We start from the raw sequence: 24,203 nt of genomic DNA, 5'->3' as shown, positions 1-24,203 counted from the left end.
TTTTTCATACAAACATGATACTGTTACTGATTAGTAATATCAGTCATGTGCTCATTTATGCTCTAATGTGTTTTCCACATAGTTCTTAATGTTTTTTAATGCACAGTTATGTAATGATCTTTTAATAATAAAATTTTTGCTTTTCTTGTTTTTCCAGCTTTTGGTAATGGTGTGTGAAGAATGTGTAGTGTGTTGCGTCGACAGATCTGCCATCCTCAAGTCCACTTTACCCCCCAACCTTTTGCAGAACACCACAGCACATTACGTACCCATCCACACTTGTACATTCCACAAACACCTCTTGTCACATGCCGTTCAAACTGAACTCAGTGTGTTTTTCAATGACAATAAGTGCTGTGCTTTTATGCACAATTGTTTAAAATAAATACTCGCTATGGATAAGGGTACTATGATTAGCTATGATTTGAACTTATTTATCATGTGAATGAGGACTGGAAAAATTTGTTGTTTCAATGAACTCTATGATAGACTCCACATTTTCATACATATTCTGGACAAAATCACTTTTCAATTGGCTGATAACTTGGGAGATGTATTAACGGGGACACCCATAGTTTGATATTTTTTGGTTGCAGGTTTATTGCTGGGTTGCACATAAATGTTTTTTAAATTTTAACCTATCATGAAATGAAACTGTGAATTTTTCTGGTCTCTACCTGAAAAGAAGTAAATTACCACAAGTTGAATAAATTTCTCAGATGCGAGTTCTGTTTGAAGTGGTTGAGTGTGGTGCTTTCGGAGCATCCTGACCGTGGTTTTTGTTTGCGTGCTCTCCCGCAGAGATCCTCGGCACGAAGGAGTACCGCAAGCCGGAGTGGGTAGCCAAGATGGAGGAGCTGCAGGAGCAGCAGCGAGGTAACGGAGCGTCGTCTGCCGAGCGTGTGTGCATGCCCGAGCATGGCAGGGGCGGTGTGTTGTCCGAGGGCGCAGTCCGCCGGCTTGCCCCCAGCAGTCCCGAGTCCCTCTGTGTTCAGCCCCGCGTGCATGTCGCGGCCCAGAAGCTCGTCGTGTCCGTCGTGCCCTCGAGCAGGTACCGGGTCGACTTGCCGGGCACCGCGGGCCTCGCCGACGAGCTCAGGGACGGTTTTGGGGGGGGAAGCAGCGGCGGGCACGGGGCGCTCACGACCGGGACACCGAGTGCCGAGGCCGCGAGCGCTGTGGAAGTACCGGTCCTCTACGTCTTGCAGCAGAAGGAGAAGGAGGAAGTGATAGAGATAGTTTACGTAGGGGAAGAGACTGCGCCACAGGACGAGTCCGTCTTCAGCTACCTCTCGCCGATACGGGAGGGCAGCGAGCCGTCCTCTCCCGGAGGCAGCAGCGACGGGAGCTCCCAGGAGACGGAGATGAGGCTGTTGTCCGCCTCCTGCGAGGCTCTCCCCACGGCGGACGAGTCGATGAGGCCAGACGTCGGGACCAAGTACCAGACCTTCCCGAGGTCCCGCATCCCCGTGCTGTCCCCCAAGCGGACGAACGCGTGCTACAGCGAACCCCGGCACCCCTCCGTGTTCCTCTTGGAGCCCCGGGAGCTGGACCCCTCCCGCTTCCACCAGCTGCACACCGCAGACAGCCAGGAGGAACTGCAGGAGTTCCTGTTGCTCGAGAGCCAGTGCATGACTAACGAAGGCAACGGCCTGGCTGCTGCTTTTCTAACCTCTGACGATGATGATCAGAACTACTCAGGTAACATCGTAACACCTGCCTCTTGGGGGAATTCAATTTTAACATTGGGGGAAATATCATGTGATACTCAATCTCGAAGTAAGCTGAAGATTTAAATGTCAAAGCAGTAGTTCCCAAACCTTAAGAAACCCAGGCCCACTTTGATGGTTTTTTAAAAAAAAAAAAAAAAAAAAAAAAAAAAAAAAAAAAAAAAAAAAAATATAAATAATATATCATAACAAATTAACATAATTTATTAAAATACAAATTTGTTCATACTATGTTTTTGATCAGTAAAATTCGTTGCATTCTACAAACGCCGAAAAAACTCTCTGTCATTTACATTATTAAAAAAAATCTATATTTTAATAGCTATTATTTTATACCCTAGTAATGGTTCTGCAGCTTGGCTGTTGGAAAATAGTGGTTTAACATGTAGACTTTTCTAACTACATACATAAATAACTGTGAAGCATGCATGAAATTAACACTTATCAATATTTTTTGTTTTCTTTCTCCTGAGTAAAGTAGAGCTGTTTATGTTTAAATAAAATTAAAATATTACTTTTTGTGTGTGTGTGTGTTGATTGGTGTCAATTTCTAAAAGCATGTGTGTGCTGTTTCTGTGTTTTGCTTAGATCACTGATAAAAGAAGCTGTTTCACCCTGGGCAATTTTAAATGCTACTTAATCAACTCTAGTCACTAGGTATGTAATATAGCATAAGTTGTGTTTGTTAAGTAATGCTTATTGGGCATGTTTATGATTCATCTTCTGCAACAAGTTTTCAAACATTTTTTTTGTTAAATGCAAACTAATACTTTGTGGTAAGGTTATTTTTTTGTGAGGTTGACTACACAAAAATATTTAGCTGGAACTGATGTTAGTTTATTCAAGTTGCTGAATGTTGTTGATAGTCACTAGTTTTCGTATAACTTCAAATTTTGTGTGTTGGTAAGAAATTACCATAACTGTAAAAATGGGATCACAGTGCTTCAACCAATCATCCATTGTAGGCCTATTAATTTTCTCATCAGAATTATTATTTTTTTTTTTTAATTAAAATGATGTTATATTAGCTAGATCCAAAAGCCATTTTCATTTCACAATAGAGAATCAAATTTAAAAAGTCTTTGTATTATTGGTTGAGATATTTTACATAGATTTTACATTGCAGTTTTCCCATTTGAAGGATTCGTTCTTGGTAGATGAAATAAACAGCAAAATGTTTCATGGTAACTAAACACTTAGCGAATTCGTATTTAGTAAGGCCAATTGTACCTGAAATCTGGATTGCATATCGTCATTGCCTGTACCATTAAAATTTTTTTTAGAAAAGCCTACAGTGTGTAGATTTTCCAAGAAAAGTACTGTAGGAATGTGATACAGTCAGAAAGTTCATGTTGTTTTTGTGTATACAACCATTTTATATTGAGTTTCTTAATCTAATAATGTTTTAGTTTTTTTTTGTAGTTTACACGTTGTTGATGTCATTAGAGGCGGTTTTATGTGACCGTGTCGAGGAAATACCCAAAGAATCGGCCTTGAAGAGCGAAAGGGGGGGGGGGGGGGGGGTGTTAAGGGAGAGGGGCAAAATGTGTAACATCTTAGATCTCTGCACACATTTGTAAAAGTAAAAGTAATTTCTTAAATGGAATGGAAGTCACGTGGAAAAGAAATGTGTAACCACGGTGTTGCCACCTGCGGTGGACGGCATGCACCAAAATTCACAGAGACGAACGGAAACCTTGTAGCGTTAACTGTTTAATTTATTTTTATAAGATTGGCCGTTTTTAAATGACATTCCTTGTCGTAAATGGGGCCCAAAGCCAGGGTTTGGAATTTTTTCAAGTCTTTATCACTTTTATCGGAACTGTTTCCATCATTTATTTTTAAAAATTTCCGCCTGTTAATCAAATAATTCGATAGTCGACATAGATGCTCATGCAGTGAATTATAGCGGCGGGTGGGAAAACTAGGTATAAAATTTAGTTGAAAACACAGTTGGTGTATATTTATCACGCTCTGAATTATTTTAATTAATTATACCTTAAATTTTGTGTCAAAGTTTCATATTATTAAGTGTATTTGCAACATGAGAACACATTAATTTGCTCATTGCAAAGGTTAGATGTTACACATCTCTTGCAAGTACTGAAGACTCAATCAACTTTTTTTTTTGGTAGTTTTCAAAGGAAATTTTCCTGAAGTTGCACCATGGTAATGACTACAATAGATAGTATTTCTTTAAAATTACTTTCAAAACATGTGAGCGAGCCTTTGAGTACTTGCAAGAGATATGTAACACAAACCTCATTACGAACAAATTCATATGTTCTCATGTTGCAAATACACTTATAATACGAAACTCGGACATGAAATATAACGTAGAATTCTCTAAAATATTGCAGAGCATGATAAATGTATATGCAAATTATGTTTTCAACTACATTTATTGATGCAAATCACACGTAGTTTCTGCACCCGCCACTAGAATTCATTGCTAGAGCAGCAACGTCGACTATTGAATTGTTCGATTTGCAGAGAAAAATTTTAAAGTATATTTTAAAATAGCTTTGACAATAGCATAAAAAGACTTGAAAAAATTCTAAAACCCCCAGCTTTGGACCTGATTTTCGACAAGGAATTTTAATGAAAATCCTGCCCATTTGTTAAAATCCACCCAACAGTTAATACTTTGAGCTTTGCCTTTGGCTTGTGAACTTTGGTTTGCACTATCCGCCACAAATGGCAGCACCGTGGTTCACAAATTTCCGTTTCCATGCAACTTCTGTTCCAATCATGAAATTTCTCTTCTTGAATGCTGTATGCTAAGAGCTAAGTAAGACGTTACTCATCAAAAATTTGATAAAATTTTAAAATGAAACGTACCTTTAGTTTATGCAGGCTTGTTTCCATACAGTAACGAGCGACTACAGTGTTGTATTGATATAAATCACTGTTTAAGCAAAACCTGTAGATGCGTTCAAATAAAACATAACAATGATGTGCTGACAGAAAGAGCGATATACCCGTAATGAAGTGGTATAATAGATTGGCTATATTTATTTTATATCTGGACACACATTTTCCTGGAATACCACAGGACGCACCCGGAACGTTCTATTGCTCTAGATATTTACGAACACACTGGGGCTCAAGAACTGTTTTCAGATCGCTATGCGCTTGTGTTTCACTACACACTTATTACAGTTATACAGTTAATATTTAGATTACATAAAGAGAAAATGTGTGTGCAATTTGTGTTACAGCTACGCAGTCTGTGCCAACATTTGTTCAAGAAATTCGAGATACACGGGCCAAGGAAACAGAGACAGTTGTGTTTGAGTGTCAGTTCTCTGGAACGCCAATGCCTGGTAAGTTTGCTTCTACCGGCATAGAAAAATATTTGTTGCTTTTTTTTCATGGATATACTGAAACTCCCATTATTATTAGACCTAGAGTTTTTAACACAAGAAATGACATAAAACAGTTACAAATTATCTGACAGTAAGCTATGTACATAAACGTAGGTATATTAGCAGCAATGAGTTTTGTCATGCCACATCATTTTTTATGGTACTTTATTGCAATGTAATTTTATAAAATATCAATATCAATAAAAATAAATAAAATGGAAATGTGCCTGTGTGATTTCCAAATCATGTTAAAAATGTTTCCTATTAGAAATTAGATATGGTACCTAAACCAAATCTTTGTATGCCTCTTCATTCATTTTTCTATGTTCCTTTGCAGACATAATTTGGTACCACAACAACAAGATAATACGGAACAAAAAGAACGTCAAGATAAGGATCAAAGACAACAAAACCACGTGCACTATCCACAAAGCGACGCCTAAGGACGAAGGAACCTACATCTGCAAAGCCACGAGCGCGATAGGTGTCAAGACCACCAAGGCACACCTCCAAGTTCAACGTAAGATACTTAGAATAGTATTACATGTGTAGCCAGTAAAATACCAAGTGGAGCAAAATATAAAAGTTGCATCATTTCTTCTACTTAGCTCACATAAATAATCATGAACTGCAAAAGGATTGTAAAGTTCAGAACAAAAGTTTGTCAGCAATTTCCAAATGGTGTAACAATGTTGTTCTAAGTTGCGGGAACCATCTTGTGTTGAGCACCACACTGGTGTTGAGGATTTTAAGTTAAGAAATTTTTACGAACCACAACGGTAACAGTGCGAAAGACATAGAAAAGCACAGGTGAATGAAACTAAAGCTTTTCTGCTTAAGCCGTTAGCAATAGAGTAATATCAATGATGACCTTAGTATTTTAGCATTTTGCACAAGCAGTAAATTTGTAAATAAAAAAAACAATCCTCTTAAAACTGATTTATCGACTAAGTGAATCACTCGAAGCTCTTTTTAATATTCAATTTGACTTTGCCAGGAAATTTGCTATTCATTTTATTTGAAGTTTCAGTTGTGATGCAAACTTTGCATCTGATGTGAAGCTTCGCACTTGCAAAGCTTTAAAAAGTTGGAAGCTTAAGATTTCCTCATGAATATACATAGTTTTTTTTTATGTTGTATGTCTGTTGCTTGAATGAAGTTTGTTTCTAAAAATCAAATCAAAAATAATGCACTCCATTTGCTTTTATGAATGCTCATTTTTTAATATTGTGCATGTTTATTTTATATTTTTTGCTAAATGATGTTACATTTAAATTTATATATGCCCAAATTGGCTAATCACTTAAACAATTCAAACATTACAAATGTTAAATGATTTTTTTTTTTACTTCAATCTTGTGTTTTTTTAAAATAAGTGTATTACAGCTTCATCCAGGAACAATATTCACAATTTGATTCTGCTTTGCAAATATTTTAAACGTTTGATTTGATATTTGCTTCGCATCAAAAAAACTAGTATTCACACAGGCTTTTTGTTTTTCATAAAATTTTAATAAGGAAAAATGTCCACTGTGTAACTAATTAATTTGGAAAAATTTCCACTGTGCAACTAACTAATTTGACTGTTACCAATTAGCTCTTGCTCCGGAGGAGAAGAAAGAATTGGAGCTGCAGAAAGCACGCGAAGATGAAGAAAAGATCAAGCCGGAGAAGGTGAAACTGGACAAGAAGCCAAAAGACGTAGAAAAAGTTAAAGGCGTCGTCAAGACTGAAGAGGACGAAAAGTAAGTTATGCTTTGCTGTTACATTTGTTGAGGTGTCTCTCAGGGAGGAAAAAAAATATACATAAGGAAGCAAACATGGATGTCATCTTATATTCCCCAGTACTACGTTAAAAATTTGTGTTGTGTTTTCAGGGCGAGCGCAGACATACAAGAGGTGCAAGTTCTGGAGTCTGCTAAGCCATTCGAAGAAACCACCACCAAAGTAAGTAAATTAATGGTTATCCATAGAACTGCATTTACATTGTGCAAAATCTTCAATACCATTTCCTTTGTCTGCAATATCAACATTTCTTATTACAGTCTAAAATTATGATATGTCTATATAACACATTCACTGTTACGAGCTACTAGAACCACTGTCAGGCTTTGCATGTGTTAGTAAAAATACATGTAATGGTTTGATTAGCATGACCTGTCACCACTCACCACCTCTGGCTATCTCGAATTTGGTGATGAGTGGAACATACAGGTTACAGGTCACGAAGAAAGAAGAAATTTATAAACAAAGTTCGATGTATTACTTGTATTTATTTACGTAAAAATCACCCTAAATTTCGTATAACAGAGCACGAAAAAAAACTGTACATAAAAAAAATAATACACGGAGCCATTGCCTGGCCACAGCCTGATGCTCAGACAATGACTGAATTTTACAGCTTTCCTTCTTTGAGCGGGCAGTGTCCTGGGCTTGCTGACGTAATTTTCAGCCCCAATCACGGCGCATGGTAACAGAGGCTTCCACGAAATGCTTACCTCTGTTCCCACGACGCAGCGATTTTGTATCTTTCTCACACTCCCATGACCGTGACTCACACGCCTAGCGTGTGAAACAAAGCCTCAGTCGTGGAAAAAACAAAGGAGAATCACGTCAGCACGCCTTCCCACACAAAGACGCCAGGAAAAAAAATTACTTCAAAAATAAACTTATGAATTTTGATAATAAAAACAATAAACCCGGAGAATTACATTCACAATAACTTCGAAAGGAAAAATTTTTACATCTAACCTGAAATTTGAGAAAAACATTTTAACAAATGATTATTACTGGATTGTATGAGGAAGTGAGGAAGGCTGTAATCTGGGTTGTTACAAACACAATAAAACAGTTTGTCTAATCGTTTCTCTCTGATATCAGTCAGAAATGTTGTTTTATCTTCTGGATATATATATATATATATATATATATATATATATATATATATATATATATATATATATATATATATATATACACACACACACACACACACACACACACACACACACACACACATACATACATACACACACACACACATATATATATATGCACATATAAAAAAACATACCCTCTGTCGGTTTTAAATAATGCATTTTTATAACAGGGAAAGAATTTTATATTCAGACTAGTGGCTTTCCATTTTTCTTATTACAAACAAACCAACTCACATTTATAATATTGTTTTGGTCATCAACATTCTGTTACCTGTGTTGACTGTAAAATGATTTAAGTCGATAATGAAATGAATATGAGGGCAGTTGGGAAGGGAGATTGTAGTGAATTTACTGGGATTGTCTATTGGTTAATTATTCATTATATCCCTAAATGCTCTGTGTAGATATTAGAATTTTGATTGGGGAGATGGAGGGGTGGTGGGGTTGGTACACCACTCATATTTTGCCTGTTCATGATAGGAAGGGTAAAGAGTCCCTTTTCAATTGTAAATAAGAGGTTAATACTAAAAAAAAAACAAGCAAGAATAGTTGGGTTTCAAAGAGCAGTTTTTATCACAACAATAATAAAGAAAATCAGGGTGTTCATATAACTTTCTGAAAGATACTATAAACATGTAAAAACATCTAAGCTTAAAACATATCTGACCCTATCAGGTATAAGACTTTAAAATAAAGTTTCTGGCCCTTGACCATTTCCGCCTATTGATTCCTAACCTCCTCTGTTTCGGTTGATAGTGTTTTGTTCTATGCTTTTACGGTCTTACCAAATTGACTTATACTTTTCTCGCCAGTGATTTATTTACATTAACTTTAAATTTAATAAATTATGTATTAAAATTAATTCTTTTTGTCCATTTTTAATTCAAGCTAAGCTTGAAATTTTACAATATCAAAAATTTATGAGTTTGAAGAGTTTGAAAAGTTTGCAGGGGATGAAGAGGTGAGAAGTCCCTGCTTTCTTTTGTCTAGATACTACATCGGCCTCTACTGCCGTGACTTTAACTTTATCGTGGAACCATCATGTGCCTGGGCCGAGTGGCTTCCCATTGACTGACTAATTACCCTGGCATGTGAAGCCCAGTCCGATCGAGTTTGTGTTTGTTTACCACAACAGCGCAAACTTCCAGAGACTGCTCGTCGTTGACTGGCTGTCGGTTTTCTCCCTCCCTTTCTGGGCCTTCTGCTCATGCTTCCTACGTCACTGTCCCTACTCGCTCTCGGCTAGTTTTGTACTCTTCAGCTAATTTGAAGGTTATGGTTGCTTGCAGCACGTGACAAACACACCTGTTGTCCTGGGCGTGTCATGATACCGTTAGAAAACATTAATTGGGCAACTGAGTGCCGTCCCCGCCTCGAATTGCCTTTCTACGTCCTCACTCGCCACATCGTTCCCTAACGCCTCTATAGCTAACCTATACATACTAAACTATTTGTATAAACACCAAAAATGCATCTCCGGGGTCTTTAATCTTATTAAGTTATGTTGCTGTGATTTTTAGGGTAGGTGACAAAAGTAACGGAAATATATTAAGTACACACTATATGCGCTCTTCCATGGTGTAATTTTATTCCTTCCTGATATGCATATCTTCATGATATACATATGTATAATGTTTACATTTTTTTTTGGCTACTTTAATATTTTATATATTTTTATATTTAAAAAAAAATTAAACACAGTATATGGCCATCTGGAATAATGTAGATTTCAAAGAATTTTTTAAATTGGTCAAGTAGTTTTTGAGTTTTCTTAGAAAATAACAACAAACAAAACTCACTCTCTCTCTTTAAATTTTAGTAAAAATAGCATTGTCATTGTCTGTTGACATGAGCCACACCTATTTGCAGAAAATACACTCCTAAAAACATTTCCAAAGATAGCAATAATTTTTGACCTTATAAATCGAGCAAATTTATTAAATTCAGTTCTAAGGTTATTGAAGTGTAATGCAGTAAGACAGTATTTTAATTGAGGACATCTATAGAGACATTAATTGTACACACCGGGCTTTGAAAAAAGAGTAAGAATTAATGTTTAAGTGGTATAATGTTGCATATATTATAAACATTTTGTAATAATGGTGGTATATTTATTAAATCCACAGGAAAAAGCTACTCCGATCATCTCCCCACAAGAGCCAGTTACGGTTTCGTGCGTGGCAACACGCAAGCACATGGGGGAGACAACAACAGACATTACAAGGCCAGAGGAGAAAGCGAAACCAGTCGCACCTGTTCAGGAGTCCGTGACCGTCTCAGACGTGCAGACGGTGGATGTCGTCGAGCCGTTCACCGAGGAGGTGACCGAGCAGAAGGCCAAGCCGGTGGTGTCCACCCAGGACTCCGTGAGCGTCACCGAGGTCACGGTCGAAGACACCACCACGACTTTCAAGCGAGGCACGAAGACGAGGAAGGCGGTCAAGACGACGTCCACCCGAGAGTCCGTCGTCGTCTCCGAAGTCACGCCGGAGACCGTGGCGAAAGAATTCGAAGACACGGTAGACTCGAGGACTGCGGAAAGGATCGTGTCGACCCGGGAGTCGATAGTGATCAGCGAGGTCCAGCCGGAAGCGGCAGTGGAGGAAGTAGAGGAGAAGAAGCCGAGGACGCGAAAGGCGAGGGTCGAGAAGAAGCCGGCCCCGAAGGAAACGGCCACCGTCACCGAGGTGAAGCCGGAACTCGCGAAGGAAGCCGAGGAAGTGGTGACGAGGGTGGAGGAGATACTGGAGAAGGAGAAGAAGAAGGTCGCCACGGAGGTGACCCGGCTGATGGACCTGGTGCGGGCGGAGGAGTTCGGGCCGGGAGAGTCCCCGCTGCGGGAGCTGGCGACGGTGGGGTTCCTGGTGCGCCGGGGGGTGGCCGTCAGCGAGATCGTGACCCTGTACGAGGCGGACCGGTTCCCGGCGCTGCGGGCCCCGGAGGCCCAGTCAGCGATGGTGCGTGTGGTGGAGCGCGAGGGGCTCACGTCCCTCATCACCCAGGTGCTGGCCGAGGAGTCGACCACTGACGAGGTGGCCGCGGCCGCCACGGTCGGCTTCCGGGCGTTCATGCGCATGGTCGAGCTGCGGCACGCCGCCGTGGAGGAGGTCATCACGCACTTCGCCCCCGAGGACTTCCAGCCGCACGTGTGGGAGACCGCGGACGTCTCCGAGGTGAGGGCCCGCACTTTTCGAGTTTCAACCAAAGGGGTGTAAGTGACAGATGGTGCTAAACTTTATGTGGATGAGAGTGGGTCAGTAAAAATTGGCGATAAAGTTGCGGAATGGGATCCTTCTGCACTTGTATGGGACATTACCTGTGATAAAGGTGGATATAAAGTCCAACCTTGTTTAGTTGAATGTTAACATGAAACTGTTTGTAGACCAAGGGAAATTGTTAAGTGTACTCTAAGATTTCTGCTACCATGCAGCATGTTTTCATAAACTATTAACAAAATGTTTATTCTTTTTCAAGAAAAAAAACCTTAATATGTCCAAACTATTTGCTATTATGAACTATTTTCACTTATAAACCTTTGCTTCTAACCACCTTATATTTAGTAGGGGTGTACTTAACTAAATATGCATTCGTTCGAATCAACCAATATTGCTTTATCAGTAAACAGTTGGTTTTGACAAAATACAGGCCACCATATACTTTAGACTCAGAAAGTTAAAAAAAAATTAAACATAATTTTGAGCTTTCATTCTGAGCTATTAATGATAGTATCAGATTTAATAATCTACAAGAGCAACTGTTCTTGAATTCAAGTTTTGGAGTTCTATTAAATATAAATTATTTTTAAGTGCTTCATCTATTTACTTGCTGTTTTATTATCAGTTATCAATATTATCACTGTAAATAATTACTTGAATACAATGAAATAAAACCATTGTTAGCTACTTTAAGTAATCAGTATTTCAATATTTTTACACACTCAATATTTAGATTGAATAAATAAACTTGGAAAACACAGTTACAATAAATTGAAAATCCAAATGTGGAAAAATTATTTACGATCATTTGATCTGATTATCCTGGAACAAGTCACATCGTGCCCGGCTAAGTCGACGACTGTTCCTTGCACAAACAAAACCATTTAAAAATACCTCGACGACTGTTGCAGGTATGGTGGTGTAAAATTCTGTTTGTGACTGTTGACTGACTTGAAACTGCTAACAATGATTACCAAATAAACACTTCAAAAAAGAATTTCCACCTCTTATTCATCTCGATGACAAAATTATTACATGTTCCTTACATGATAGATCCGGTAGCAAACACTCACTTTCGCTGATCGTTACTGACTATTCTGTGCCTTCATAAAATAAAGTTCTAGCGAATTCATCATCTGAGTATGAAAATGTACGGGAAAATACTCCCGGTGGATCAGCGGACCAACCGGGCTTACGCTTCATGTCTGGGGCCCATAATTTCTAGTTAAAAGTCCTAAACTTGATGAAAAATTAAGGTTGGTATTTAATTGCGGCACAGCCCTGGCACCCAAACGTGAAACTACTAGTCTTTACAATCTCATAACATGCTTTTACGAGCGGCTGCACGCACACATCCTCACGGCACAGCACTTGAACGACTGACGGAACTCAGCACACCACAAAACACTTAAGGAAAATTCAGTTAGCTGGGGACTTCCCTGAAATACTGCCTTACCATTGGCTACAACATTTATTCTTACAACTGCGATTAAGTAACTCCCCTCTTTGAGTTCTTCCCCTCGTTCTGTCACATGTCTCTGTCTTTCTCTTACACCTTCTGTCTCCATGTTCCACTTACAGTTCAATAAAACATATTAGTAATGACATTTTCTGTTGGTTTTTATGTTCAAGAATGTAAACCCAGCAATATGTTATGTATTCTGAGAATTTTGTGGTAATATGCCAACATAACCCTCCATTTTATTAGATAATGAATCAAGCTGTATGTCCTTTTCCATTGCCCGATATTTTTTTTTATAAACTGTGCAAAGCCACAATGCTAATTTTTTTTTATATTTAAAATTTTTTTAGACATGTAGGCACTGTGAATTATGTTATGAATTCCTCTACTCTGTCTTACACCATTACATTAACAGCAAACTGCATCACCTATGTATTTTCTATTTTCACTACAGCCAAGAAGGTATTATTTTGCTCTTTCTTTTGTTGTATTCCAGATTGTCACAGAAGGCATTACCGAAACAGTTGAATCCATTCAGCAGACTGAAGTGCATATGCAAGGTATGGAAATGTTTCAAATTGTGTGGAAGTTTTTCTGTTATTTGTTGACAATATCCAAAGTGAAAGGTCTTTTGTCTAGATTTTTATGATTCAGCACAGTCGGTAATCCTGTACCAATCAAATGAGTCGCTCGTGTTCAGATTTTTTCGGGTGTATTCCGGCTGTCCATTTTGGCCACCAGGTGGCATTAATGCATTACCGGCATTTTTAGTTCGCTCAGAGTAAGGCCTGTGCAAATACCAGTTTTTTGATGCAAAGCGAATATCAAATTGAATGTTTTAAAAATATTCACGGAGTCGAATCGAATTGTGAATATTGTTCCCGGCGAAGCTGTATTACATTTATTTTATATTATACAGGATTGAAGTAAAAAAATTATCATTAAAAGTTTAAATGTTTGAACTGATTTAGTTATTAACCAATTGGGCCCCATATATAACATCATTCGGTAAAGTTATAAAATAATCATGCATAATATTAATATTGAGCATTCATAAAAGTGATCGGAGTGCCTTCTTTGGATTTATTAACTAACTAACTTTATTGAACATATACAAAAAATAATAATTTCATGAGCAAATCTTAAGCTTCCGATGTTTTAAAGCTTTTCAAAAAATGCAAAGCTTCACATCAAACGCAAAGCTTTGATCACAACCGAAGATAATCAAATATTAAAAAGATGTTTGATTGATTCGCTTGGACAAAGCTTCACACAGGCTTACTTGCGGGTTATATTTCACATTCGCTAGTACATTTCTGTGAAAAAAATTTTAGTGTAGTGAACATTATTAATTTTTTCTTGCATCTTGTAACAACTTATTTTAAATACCATTGTACTGTATATTCATTTTTCTTTGGTATTCCTTTTGTTGACCTTTGATAATCTAGCAACACTGCAAATCTGGCTTGATAAGATCCCGAATGCATTGTGCTAAAGACCTTTTGCTGTGTATATACTATGTATTAGTTGACTAAATAAATGCCTTGCATGTTAATTTTTTTTTTAATTTTTAAAACTACCTGTCTTAAATTTATATTAAAGGCATGTGTAAAGTAGACAACATTGACTTAAAAAAAAATTGCATGATATATTTTATAATTAAGTTTCATTAATGATGAAAATCAGGACATACTATTTATATGCCAAAAAAATTGAGACGACATATCTTGACATTTTTTTTTATAGTTTTCAGTTTTTCACATATATTTCATGTAAGATATTGTATTTTGTTGAGACGTATAAATCAGCAACACTGACGTTAGTAAACTAATATTTTAATTTAAAACATAGTTTTCTGAACCACATTTTTTTTTGCGACTTTAAACTTATTCTCGTATTTACCTTACACATGCATAAAATAAGTATTACCTGATCTTGATATTGTAACATCCTAGTAATGCATACGGTATTCTTCACAGTAGGGATTGCAAATCCCTGACAACACATATCAGCACATTAGTTGTAGTAAATTGTGTGCTCTAACAAGCTTCTGGTGATAAAATGTTCCGGAAATAAGACACATGTTGTCTAAAGGAGATCCATATATTTTTTAAAATTTTTTTATAAGCCCTTTATTTTTTTTTTGCAAGAAAGTTAGATCTGTAATCTTTACATTATATTTATTTTGGAATCACAAAAATGTGACGGTGCAACGTGAATATGGTGATATGACAGCAAAATATCGGCGTTATTGTGAACATGCAGTTTTTATCTGCATGACAACCAAATATAAGCAATTGTATATAAAATGTTTCTTGCAGTTACATATGCACCAAATATTCGATAGCCATCAATGTGTGCAGGTTTTTTTTAATAGATGTGTTGAGAGTAATTTGTTTAATTCAAATTTAACATTCAATTGTAAAAATCTCTGCGTGTAATTTCATTTCCAAGATTTCACACAAAAATTAAGTAGGAAGAAACCTAAAAGTAAAAAAAAATATATAAAAAAAAGTTGACACATATTTTAATAATGCCACGCCCACGACGTGATGGAAATAGAAAATATGTCTTAATAGTAATAGGGAATTCTGTTGCATCTGCCATTAATGTTGTGCTGACGTCATAGATGTGTCGAACGTTATTGGTATTAATTCTTTGCGTCTCTGCTGTCACGTTAGTGAATTCCAGTATAAATATTATAATTTTACATGTTTAGCAAAATAATTTAAATAATGCATAAATTTAATGATGTCAAGTAAATGTAATAAATTGGCGAGGAAGTTTGAATTAATAACCTATTTTGTGTTTTTATTTTTCTGTTTTCTTTGAAAATATTGCTGAATGAGTCTCAACTAGATGAATAAAACCACTTGGCGAGATGATTAAATCCATAAAATTCACAATTTTTCCTGCTTCTGTACTCATATGACTTCCTGCTCGATGTGTGTAGTTGAAACACTTAATTTACTTGGGTGTAGGTAACGTAGCGATCCCGAAACGCAAGCACATAACATAGTTTTATTTTGCATGGAGAACTGTGGAAGTGTGCTATCACTTTCACAATTTTTTTTTCCCTTGAAGTAACACCGTTGTTATTTTGATTACAGCTTTGTTGTTCCCTGTGATGTCTGGAGATGTTTCCTCTTCGCTCGTCGCGTGTTGCATGGTTTTGTGTCTAACAAGCTTCCGAGTGTTCCCATCGAGAGTTGAACTGCCCCCCGCCAGTCCAAAGTGCCTTGTTGTTTGTGGCGTGTGACGTGCTTTTTGTGAAGTTAGCTTTGTGGTTAGTACTTAACTAATGTTGTGTTTATTGCACACACTGAAAAGACTTAGGACAATTTTTTTTTTAATTACCATTTTGGTGCTAATTGTTTGTTGTGTCCCAAAAAACTTAACAAATACTAAGTGTGGAACAGTAAATGTTTGAGAAATAATTTTTTTTTTAACTTGTTTTGGACTGTTGTGTTAAACATTACAATCTGTCTCTGTGGTGTATGTAAACTCATGTGTGTTGTTAAGTTTTTTTTGTTAATATTATAAATGTTATTTCATTTATTGCATGTTATGTTTCCAAATGAAAATTGTTTTTGTGATTGATTTTAATGTGTTGAGCATTTTGCTGTGCAGTATTAGTTATGACATTATTAAAGCCTAAATATATTTTTTGTAAGAAATATTTTATTTTTATTTGAATGTACACATATTTTAGACTGCTAAATACTCTCACTTTTAACACACACCCTTAAATTTTGGAATAAATAAAAAAGCATTTTAAATTTATTTTGATAAAGTAGTAAAATTTTATTTTTTTATTTATTTATTTTTTAATACATGAAAAGGAAATTCTTCAATGAAAAGAATAATAATTATTGACTTATTGTATTGTTCATGGACTGAAAATACACACCAGAAAAACTGATCACTATGCAAGTCTCTCTAAAAATTTTCAACGTTATTTTAAAGTTTCCAGGAATCAAATCAGTTTGAACTTATTAATTACTTACATATACCGTACCTAACCTTTTAATAAACTGAATTTATAACTCATGATTTCTGAGGCTCAAATGTAGATAAAAATGTTTATTTATTTCATTATTTATAACTGAAATGTAGTTATGTATTTACTATTTAGCAGAATCCAAACACTTTTAAATGTAAGTGAACAGAACAAATTCCTTTTGTTGTCAAGAAAAAAAAAGTACTTCTGCATTAGTTTCAGAAGAGCTGAATTACAGAATTGTATGAATTTGGTACCAACCTTTCTGGTAAGATTCGTCATCTTATATTTAGCAGTTGGTCACAGAATGTTGTACTCTTGAATGCTTAGAGGTGGCCAAGTTTTTGGAACTCCCTGCACACATGAAAGAATGATTATACTATTAACATAAAAGTAATTAATATTCCACTTACTTTACACTGCTACACAAAATAAGTGTAATGAAAAAAAAAATTCTATAGCAAACAAACACAGTTAAAATACTTTTGTCATATGTTCCATTAGGCTTACAAAAAAAAAAGTTCAGTTTCCACGTAACTACGGAAAAAAAAATCGCTGTCAATCGCTGTTCTATCTAAAATTCATGTTCATGTTCCTAATAAATTACAGAAGAACTTGTTTTTTAACATCCTCTGATTTTACACTTTTAGTCTGCTTTGAACCATTTTCCTTTACCTTTTATTTTGCTTATTTTACAACTTTTTTATTTCAGTTCATATGGTAAAGTGTTAAAAAAAAAGAAAGTTGGATTTTATTGTACCTACACCAGCTGTTAGGAAAATCTTGTTTTCATGTTTTGAATAATGTTCCTGTTAATTCTGTTAAACTGAACTCTTAGCATTTATTCTAAGGGAAATGTGACTGAGGAATTAGAATAAACATTTTTTTGTAATTTCACAGAGAGAAAGAAATTGTTGAAGACAAAGAAGACTAAAACCATAGAAGCAGAGAAACAAGGTTTGACAAAATACTATGCTATAATTTCTGTGAATCGACCAACATTATCAGATTTTATATATTTATATATTTTTTTCTCTACTTGACTGTTAAGTCACCACATTATTTTCAAAATAATTTTTTGCAGATTTTTGAGTGCTATGTGGTAGCACACAAAGAAGTCTGTGCTTTCAGCAGACCCTCGAAGTGTGTTCGTAGACTCAGGTCTGCTGGTGCTAGTGGCACTTATAGCTTAGCCAATCTTCTGCAGATTAAATAAACTTGTTGGATCAGATAGTATATTTGTCTGTGAGCCATCCACCTGTTTGCCATTAGAGATAAAAAAAAAATACCAAGACACGTTGATAAAAGCACCATTCATTTAATAAAGTAAATAAAATATTTAAGGAAAGTAGTGACTTAAAGAGATCTAGACCTTAAGTGACAGGTAAACTCAAAATAGCTAAAAAATTTATTCAAAATTTAAAAACAAAATTTCATTAATATTATTTTTTAAAAAAAAAACCCTGACCCTGAGATACATATACTTGCCTCAGCAAACTAAGTTTGTAAAGCCATTGCTAACGGCAATCCATGAAACTCCTGACCGATTGGAAACCAGATAAAGGCAAAAATCTGACATTTTGACATTTTCTGTCATTTTAATCTTTTGAACAACTTTTGTTCGATTTTCTGCAAAATAAAGATACTGAGCATTTTGGCTGTGTCGAAACAGTTTCCCCAGTATTTGCTTTTTGTCACTGCTATGGAAATGGCCATTAGATTAGATTAAGTATGTTCCAGATTTTCTAGTCATCTTCATGCTATCATCTTCACATAAAAACATCTATAACATAAATTGTGCTTTGACTGGCTTGGAATCATTGGCGTAGTCAGATCATGGCAATAATTACTTTAACTACCAGACACAAATTTCATTAGGCTTTAATAAGAATATTTTTAATGTGTTTAAATGATTTCTCATATAAGCAAAATAACAGTAATATAGACAGTAAGTATTAATGTATAATGGCAATAATTGTGATGTTTATTAAAATAATAGATAGCATAACATCTTGTTAAAGCTGGTTTGATTTGATGTCTGAGTTTCTGAGCAGATCACCAGCTGTAAGGGAGTGGGTTTGAATCCCAAAACAGCTACAGAATTACAAAATATAAAGTAACTATTAAATTTTGTGTGAATTAAAGTGTATAACTAGTTTTTGGTATACCAGTTTACTTAATCATGTTCTTAAATGATTACATTGATTAACTATTTTAGGTATCTCCAAATTTTACAATACTTTTTTTTTTTTTAATTTCTATTATAAAACTAATTTTTTTATTTTAATTTTATTAGCATGCAAAAATGTTTTTTGGACTTTTTTAGAATCAACAAGTTTTTATTCTCAGCTACTGATCTGCAATTTCATAGTAAAATCAAAAATTGTTGCAATCTTTTATATACTTCTTTGGTGATCATTTGAAAGACAGGAAAATATATATTTTTTAAATGTTTTTAATCAAATTATATCTGATACATGTTTTGTGATTTTTAAATACTTGTTTGTGATTTAATGTATGAATAAGGGTCATTATATTATTTTTTTTTTTTTAGTTGCATTTATTCATGGTAATTACTTACTAATCTAAGTATTTGGGGAACTGCATACATTTATTTAATGATCTCATTGAGATCTACTAGCATTGTTACAAATTTGAATAAAATTTTTACTCTTGCCAATAAATTTTATTGATAAAAGTAAAACTTAAATTTAAATTTACAGCTAAAACGCCTAATTTCAACATGATGGTGCTGTCTTGATATCACTGGCTGGGACATTGCTCTATGTTTTACTTATCTTAATATGTGTATTTTGCCATGTCAAAACTAGGAAAAAAAAAATATAGGTTGAGCTATAACACAGCAAAATGAAAGGCCTGACAGTGTGTGTAAAGATTATGTGTACAAAAATACATGTAAACAAAAAACCTTTAAAATTATTTGTTTATGGCATCAGTTGTGAAATAATTAAAAATCAGACTGTAATTTTACCTCATGTTACTGCTGTTATATCACTTTGATAATAGTTCTTATTGTAAGCCTAGGTCTAAGAGTGAATCAAGATAATAGTAAATGGGCTAACTAATATGCTGTTGAAAATACAGTATGTCCATAAAAGAATGACCCAGTTATAAAATGTAATAGTATTAACTGTAGGCATTGTAGAGTGGGGGTTAAAGGTCACAATTAAAGAGTAACTCAAACAGTTTTGGATAAGCGCATGCACGAATACTGCTTTGTTTTTTTCTCGCTTGCAGAGTGAAAGAATGGCTCTTTCCCCCCCAATCAGTAGAGAGTAAACCTGTAAACTTTACTTGGCAACAGGATGGAGCCCCTCCCCATTGGAATCTCTTTGCACGAGAGTGGTTGAACGTCGAAGTCCCTGACCGTTTGATTGGTCGTAATGGTTGAGACGACAGATATCTTTTTCCCTGGCCTCCATGTTCACCTGACATAACGCCATGCCATATTTTTTTTTTTTTACTTTAGGGCTTCATAAAAGATCATGTTTACATTTTGCCACTACCTAATGATTTACTAGAATTGAGAGACCGAATTTGAGAGGCCATTGTTTCCATTACTTCGGACATGATTACCAAAGTGTGAGAAGATTTGGTCTTTTAGTTTGGATGTGTGCCGTATAACTAGAGGTGCACATTTTGAACATTTTTTGTAAAAACCTAGGTTAGTTTACCTTCAATTTGAAGTATGAGTTGTTGTAAATAGTCTAAATTAAACTGTTGTAATATACCATTCAAACTGGGACATTCTTTTGTGGATATCCTGTAAATTCTTGGATCTAAATAATGATGATAAGGAATCATACCTTCACAACCTTTTTCTTTAACTTTAACCTGATTGGCCAAGTTGGCTTGTGTACCCATATGCCAACAAGCGAGCTCTCACTTGGCGTTACAGACCTATCAAGTGGCCTACAGCGATTAGGGTCATAATGGCAGCGGCCAGCCAACAGTGGTGTTATCACTTCTGTTATCTACAGTAACATTTTCATATTTGCACGAACTATAGTACCTCAATATGAATACTATTCCAGTAATGCAGGCAGTAACACACACATAATCAGGAGATTTATGTTGGAAAATTACGCACGTTCACCAGGATCTTTTCTGGCCGGCATTGGAACACACACAATTGGTTAAATATTCTACGAAAATTACAGGTACTATGCTAGAGCAAGACTTTTCATGAAGTATTATCGTACATGTTTAAGGGGTCCGTCTAGCCATGGGTGTATTTGTGTTAGTGAGGCGGGATGATAGGTGCGATGCTCGCTGGTGCATATAGAGCGGTATCTCCTCTGAACCGACGCGCAGTCTTCTCGTCCCGCATAGGGCAACTATGAGATTTGAGCGGTAACCATAACTTTATGTGGTGGAAAAATGAAGATAAAGGTGTAATGCACGTCCTTTGAGTGCTTCCAAGACTCTGTACCGAGAGTTTCATGCTTAAAAATTATTCTTAAAACACGTGTTTTAGCCTTTTCCACTCTCCTGATACAGTTAAATAACGAAACAGGGAAACAGAGATACCCATCTGCCCTCAGCGTATTCTTAAATACTTTTCGTAAACAGACCCTACTCAGATATCTTGAGCAGCAGTTTCTAAATCACGAGGTTTTTGCAGAAACTTAGCACACAGTAGGTAGGTGGGGGACCTTTGGTTTTTGCAAGAAACTGTGTAGCTGACACTTATGTTGACACTGTATTCGAGTCAACTCTAAAGCGGGAAGAGAAAGCCAAATTTAAGGTCCAGCAAGTTCCCTCCAGTGTTGTGAAGCCAGTCACATTAGGAAGCTTGGAAATTTTAAGGATTTTCATTAAATTTGAATTGTTTAAGTCATGTTTTAGATGTCTCTAGAACCACCCATTTTAACATATTTTCATTCTTAAAAGTGAAAATTTTTTTTTATGGGATAGGTACCTAACAAATTTAAGTTTCCCATATCTGCCAATATTTCTTGATGTGTAACATCTTAGCTCGTGGTATACTGCATTTGGTAGAAGTAATTTCGTGAATGGAACGGAAGTCGCATGGTGCTGCCATCTGTGTCAGATGGTGCAAACCAAAGTTCACAAAGCCAAAGGGAAACTTTATAGTATTAACTGTTTAGTAAAGTTTTAACAAAATGGGCAGTATTTTAATAAAATTCCTTGTTGATCATCAGGTCCAAAACCAGGGTGTAGTATTTTTTGAAGTCTTTATCAGTTTTATCGGACCTGTTTCATTATATACTTAAAAATTTTGGTCTACTAATCAAATGATTCAATAGTCGACTGAGATGCTCCGGCAATGAATTCTAGCGGTAGGCGCAGAAACTACGTGTGATTTATGTCACTAAATGTAGTTGGAAACACAATTTGCTTATATATTTATCATGCTCTGCATTATTTAAAATAATTCTATATTAAATTTTCTTATTAAAAGTGTATTTGCAATATGAGAACATTTGAATTTGCTCCTTTCCGAGGTTAGATGTTACACATCTCGTCGAGTACTGAGAGACACCGCTCACATGTTTTTTAAATGTAAAATAATATTAGACAAAAAAGAATAAAGATAGAAGGTTAGGCATGACATTATATGTAGAATTTATGTATTAAATAATTTATTTTCTTCCTCATGATAATTCTATGCTTTCTTATATGAATGTAGTTGCAGGAGCAACCTCAGAATTTAATTTTATGGAATAATTTTTCCTGTTTTTCATTTCACTTTCAAATTCTTTCCATTTGTTTGTGCGAATAATATTTTTTTTTTTTTTAGTTTAGGGTTTATGTTTGGGGGGGAGGGTGATATATTCTCACCCCCCCCTCCCCTTTCCTGTATATGTCCCAGGGTAGTTCGGCTTATTTTTATAGTGTTAAACATTATGAAAATTATAATTAAATCTATGTCATAAGAGACTGGAAAACTTTGTATTCATTTGCCTAAGCTAGGATTTGGAAACATCTATTGTACCAGATTTACTGTTGTTTATTTACCTGATTGGTTACAGTGTTTTTAAAAGATCATTCATATTTTTGACTCTGTTGAGCATAATTCTGTCACTACATTGGCTTAGAGTACAACCAGTTATTAAATGAAATCACAAACTTTTTCAGTCTCAAATAATTATAGTGTAAATGTTACTATCTATGCTAACTTTCATTTTTAATTATTTTTGTTTATTTTTCTTCAAATATAATTTATGCACTGTTTCAACTTTTAACTTAATTCTTTAATTATTATGTAACAAACATAACTGAGTATGAATAACAAGCCTAATTTAGTATATATGTTGATGAAAGCTAAACTTCTTCTTAGACACTTTTGCAGGTTTCAGAATTTATATGTTGAAGAACTAATGCTGTGTTAAAATGTTGTTCATCTATAATATACTGGTTTGACCTCAATCTTCGCTCACACTGTAACAGCTGCTATAAAACAAACATATTTTAAGTTACTCACTTCATATTTATGTTTCTGTTCTCTTCTGCTTGGAATGGCTTTTTTCTATTATAAAAAAATATTAATTTGCAGCTTGTAGCATGATATTCTTTGCAGTTTCCTTTTATCATTATAAATTTCTGCTTTCGTATAGGTATGTAGTTTTGCTTGTTTTACTAGTGTTAAACATTATGAAAATTTAATTAAATCTGTGGCACTAAAGAAACTGAAAAATTTTGTATCCACTTGCCTGTAATGACATAGTACGCAACTAACATTTAATGCATTGCTCCACAAATCTATGCAGTACAGTTTACTTCAGCTGTAATGTTTCTGAAAACAGATGGGTCTCATCAATTTGCACTATATGTGATCCATTACACTTTTTGTCTCACAAGCTGTCTGACATTTTTTTCAAGTTCAACTATAATCCAGCATTCAGCAGGTGTGGAGGTTATCATTGTTGTGTTAATTAACTATTCTGTAATACATTTATTACTAGAACTTTATTTCAGTACAGATTCTTATTTGAGTTTGTATTTATTAGTTTTTGACAATAATAAAATAAATAATAAAATAAATTCTTCAAAATCCTTTATTTTAACAACAAAAATATATTACCCCCCAAACTATCTGCATGTACATAGTTAATTATTTTAATGTCTGAATATATGTGTGTGTATGTATACACACACACAGTCTCTCTCTCTCTCTCTCTTTATCTGATGAAAAAGGCACTTTGAGATATCATAAATTTATTTTTTGCATCAAATATTTTTTTGATCTGCTGAGTAGCTGAGTTACTAATTTATAGTAAGCTTTCATTGTGTTAACACTTTCTACTTACACTACATTTCACCATAACAGTTAACATAGTATTTACACTTTTACAAACTGCTTTGTAGCAATCTGTAGTCTGTGCGCTTCTTTCTACATCTCCCAAACTAAATTAACGACACAGTATGCAACTAACATATAATTAACTGCTTCGCAAACCTATGCTGTGTAGATCACCTCAGCTGTAACATTTCTGGAATCAGA

General features: G+C 35.3%; 1 protein-coding gene across 9 annotated transcripts in view; it reads left to right on the top strand.

The window, feature by feature from the left end:
- The window catches only part of LOC134538265 (titin), a 358,395-nt gene that overhangs the window by 230,415 nt on the left and 103,777 nt on the right, over positions 1-24,203 (top strand). For all 9 annotated transcript variants that reach the window (XM_063379416.1, XM_063379425.1, XM_063379423.1 and 6 more), the window contains 8 exons: positions 802-876; positions 4,952-5,056; positions 5,436-5,618; positions 6,696-6,843; positions 6,976-7,045; positions 10,164-11,210; positions 13,211-13,274; positions 17,615-17,671. In XM_063379416.1, the coding sequence (XP_063235486.1) occupies positions 802-876; positions 4,952-5,056; positions 5,436-5,618; positions 6,696-6,843; positions 6,976-7,045; positions 10,164-11,210; positions 13,211-13,274; positions 17,615-17,671 (1,749 nt within the window). The remainder of the gene's footprint in view (positions 1-801; positions 877-4,951; positions 5,057-5,435; positions 5,619-6,695; positions 6,844-6,975; positions 7,046-10,163; positions 11,211-13,210; positions 13,275-17,614; positions 17,672-24,203) is intronic.

Source organism: Bacillus rossius, chromosome 13 (genome assembly GCF_032445375.1).
Source record: "Bacillus rossius redtenbacheri isolate Brsri chromosome 13, Brsri_v3, whole genome shotgun sequence".
In the NCBI taxonomy this organism is placed as follows: Eukaryota; Metazoa; Arthropoda; class Insecta; order Phasmatodea; family Bacillidae; genus Bacillus; species Bacillus rossius.
Note: the sequence above shows the minus strand (reverse complement) of the source record. Positions and strands in the feature narration are given on the sequence as shown.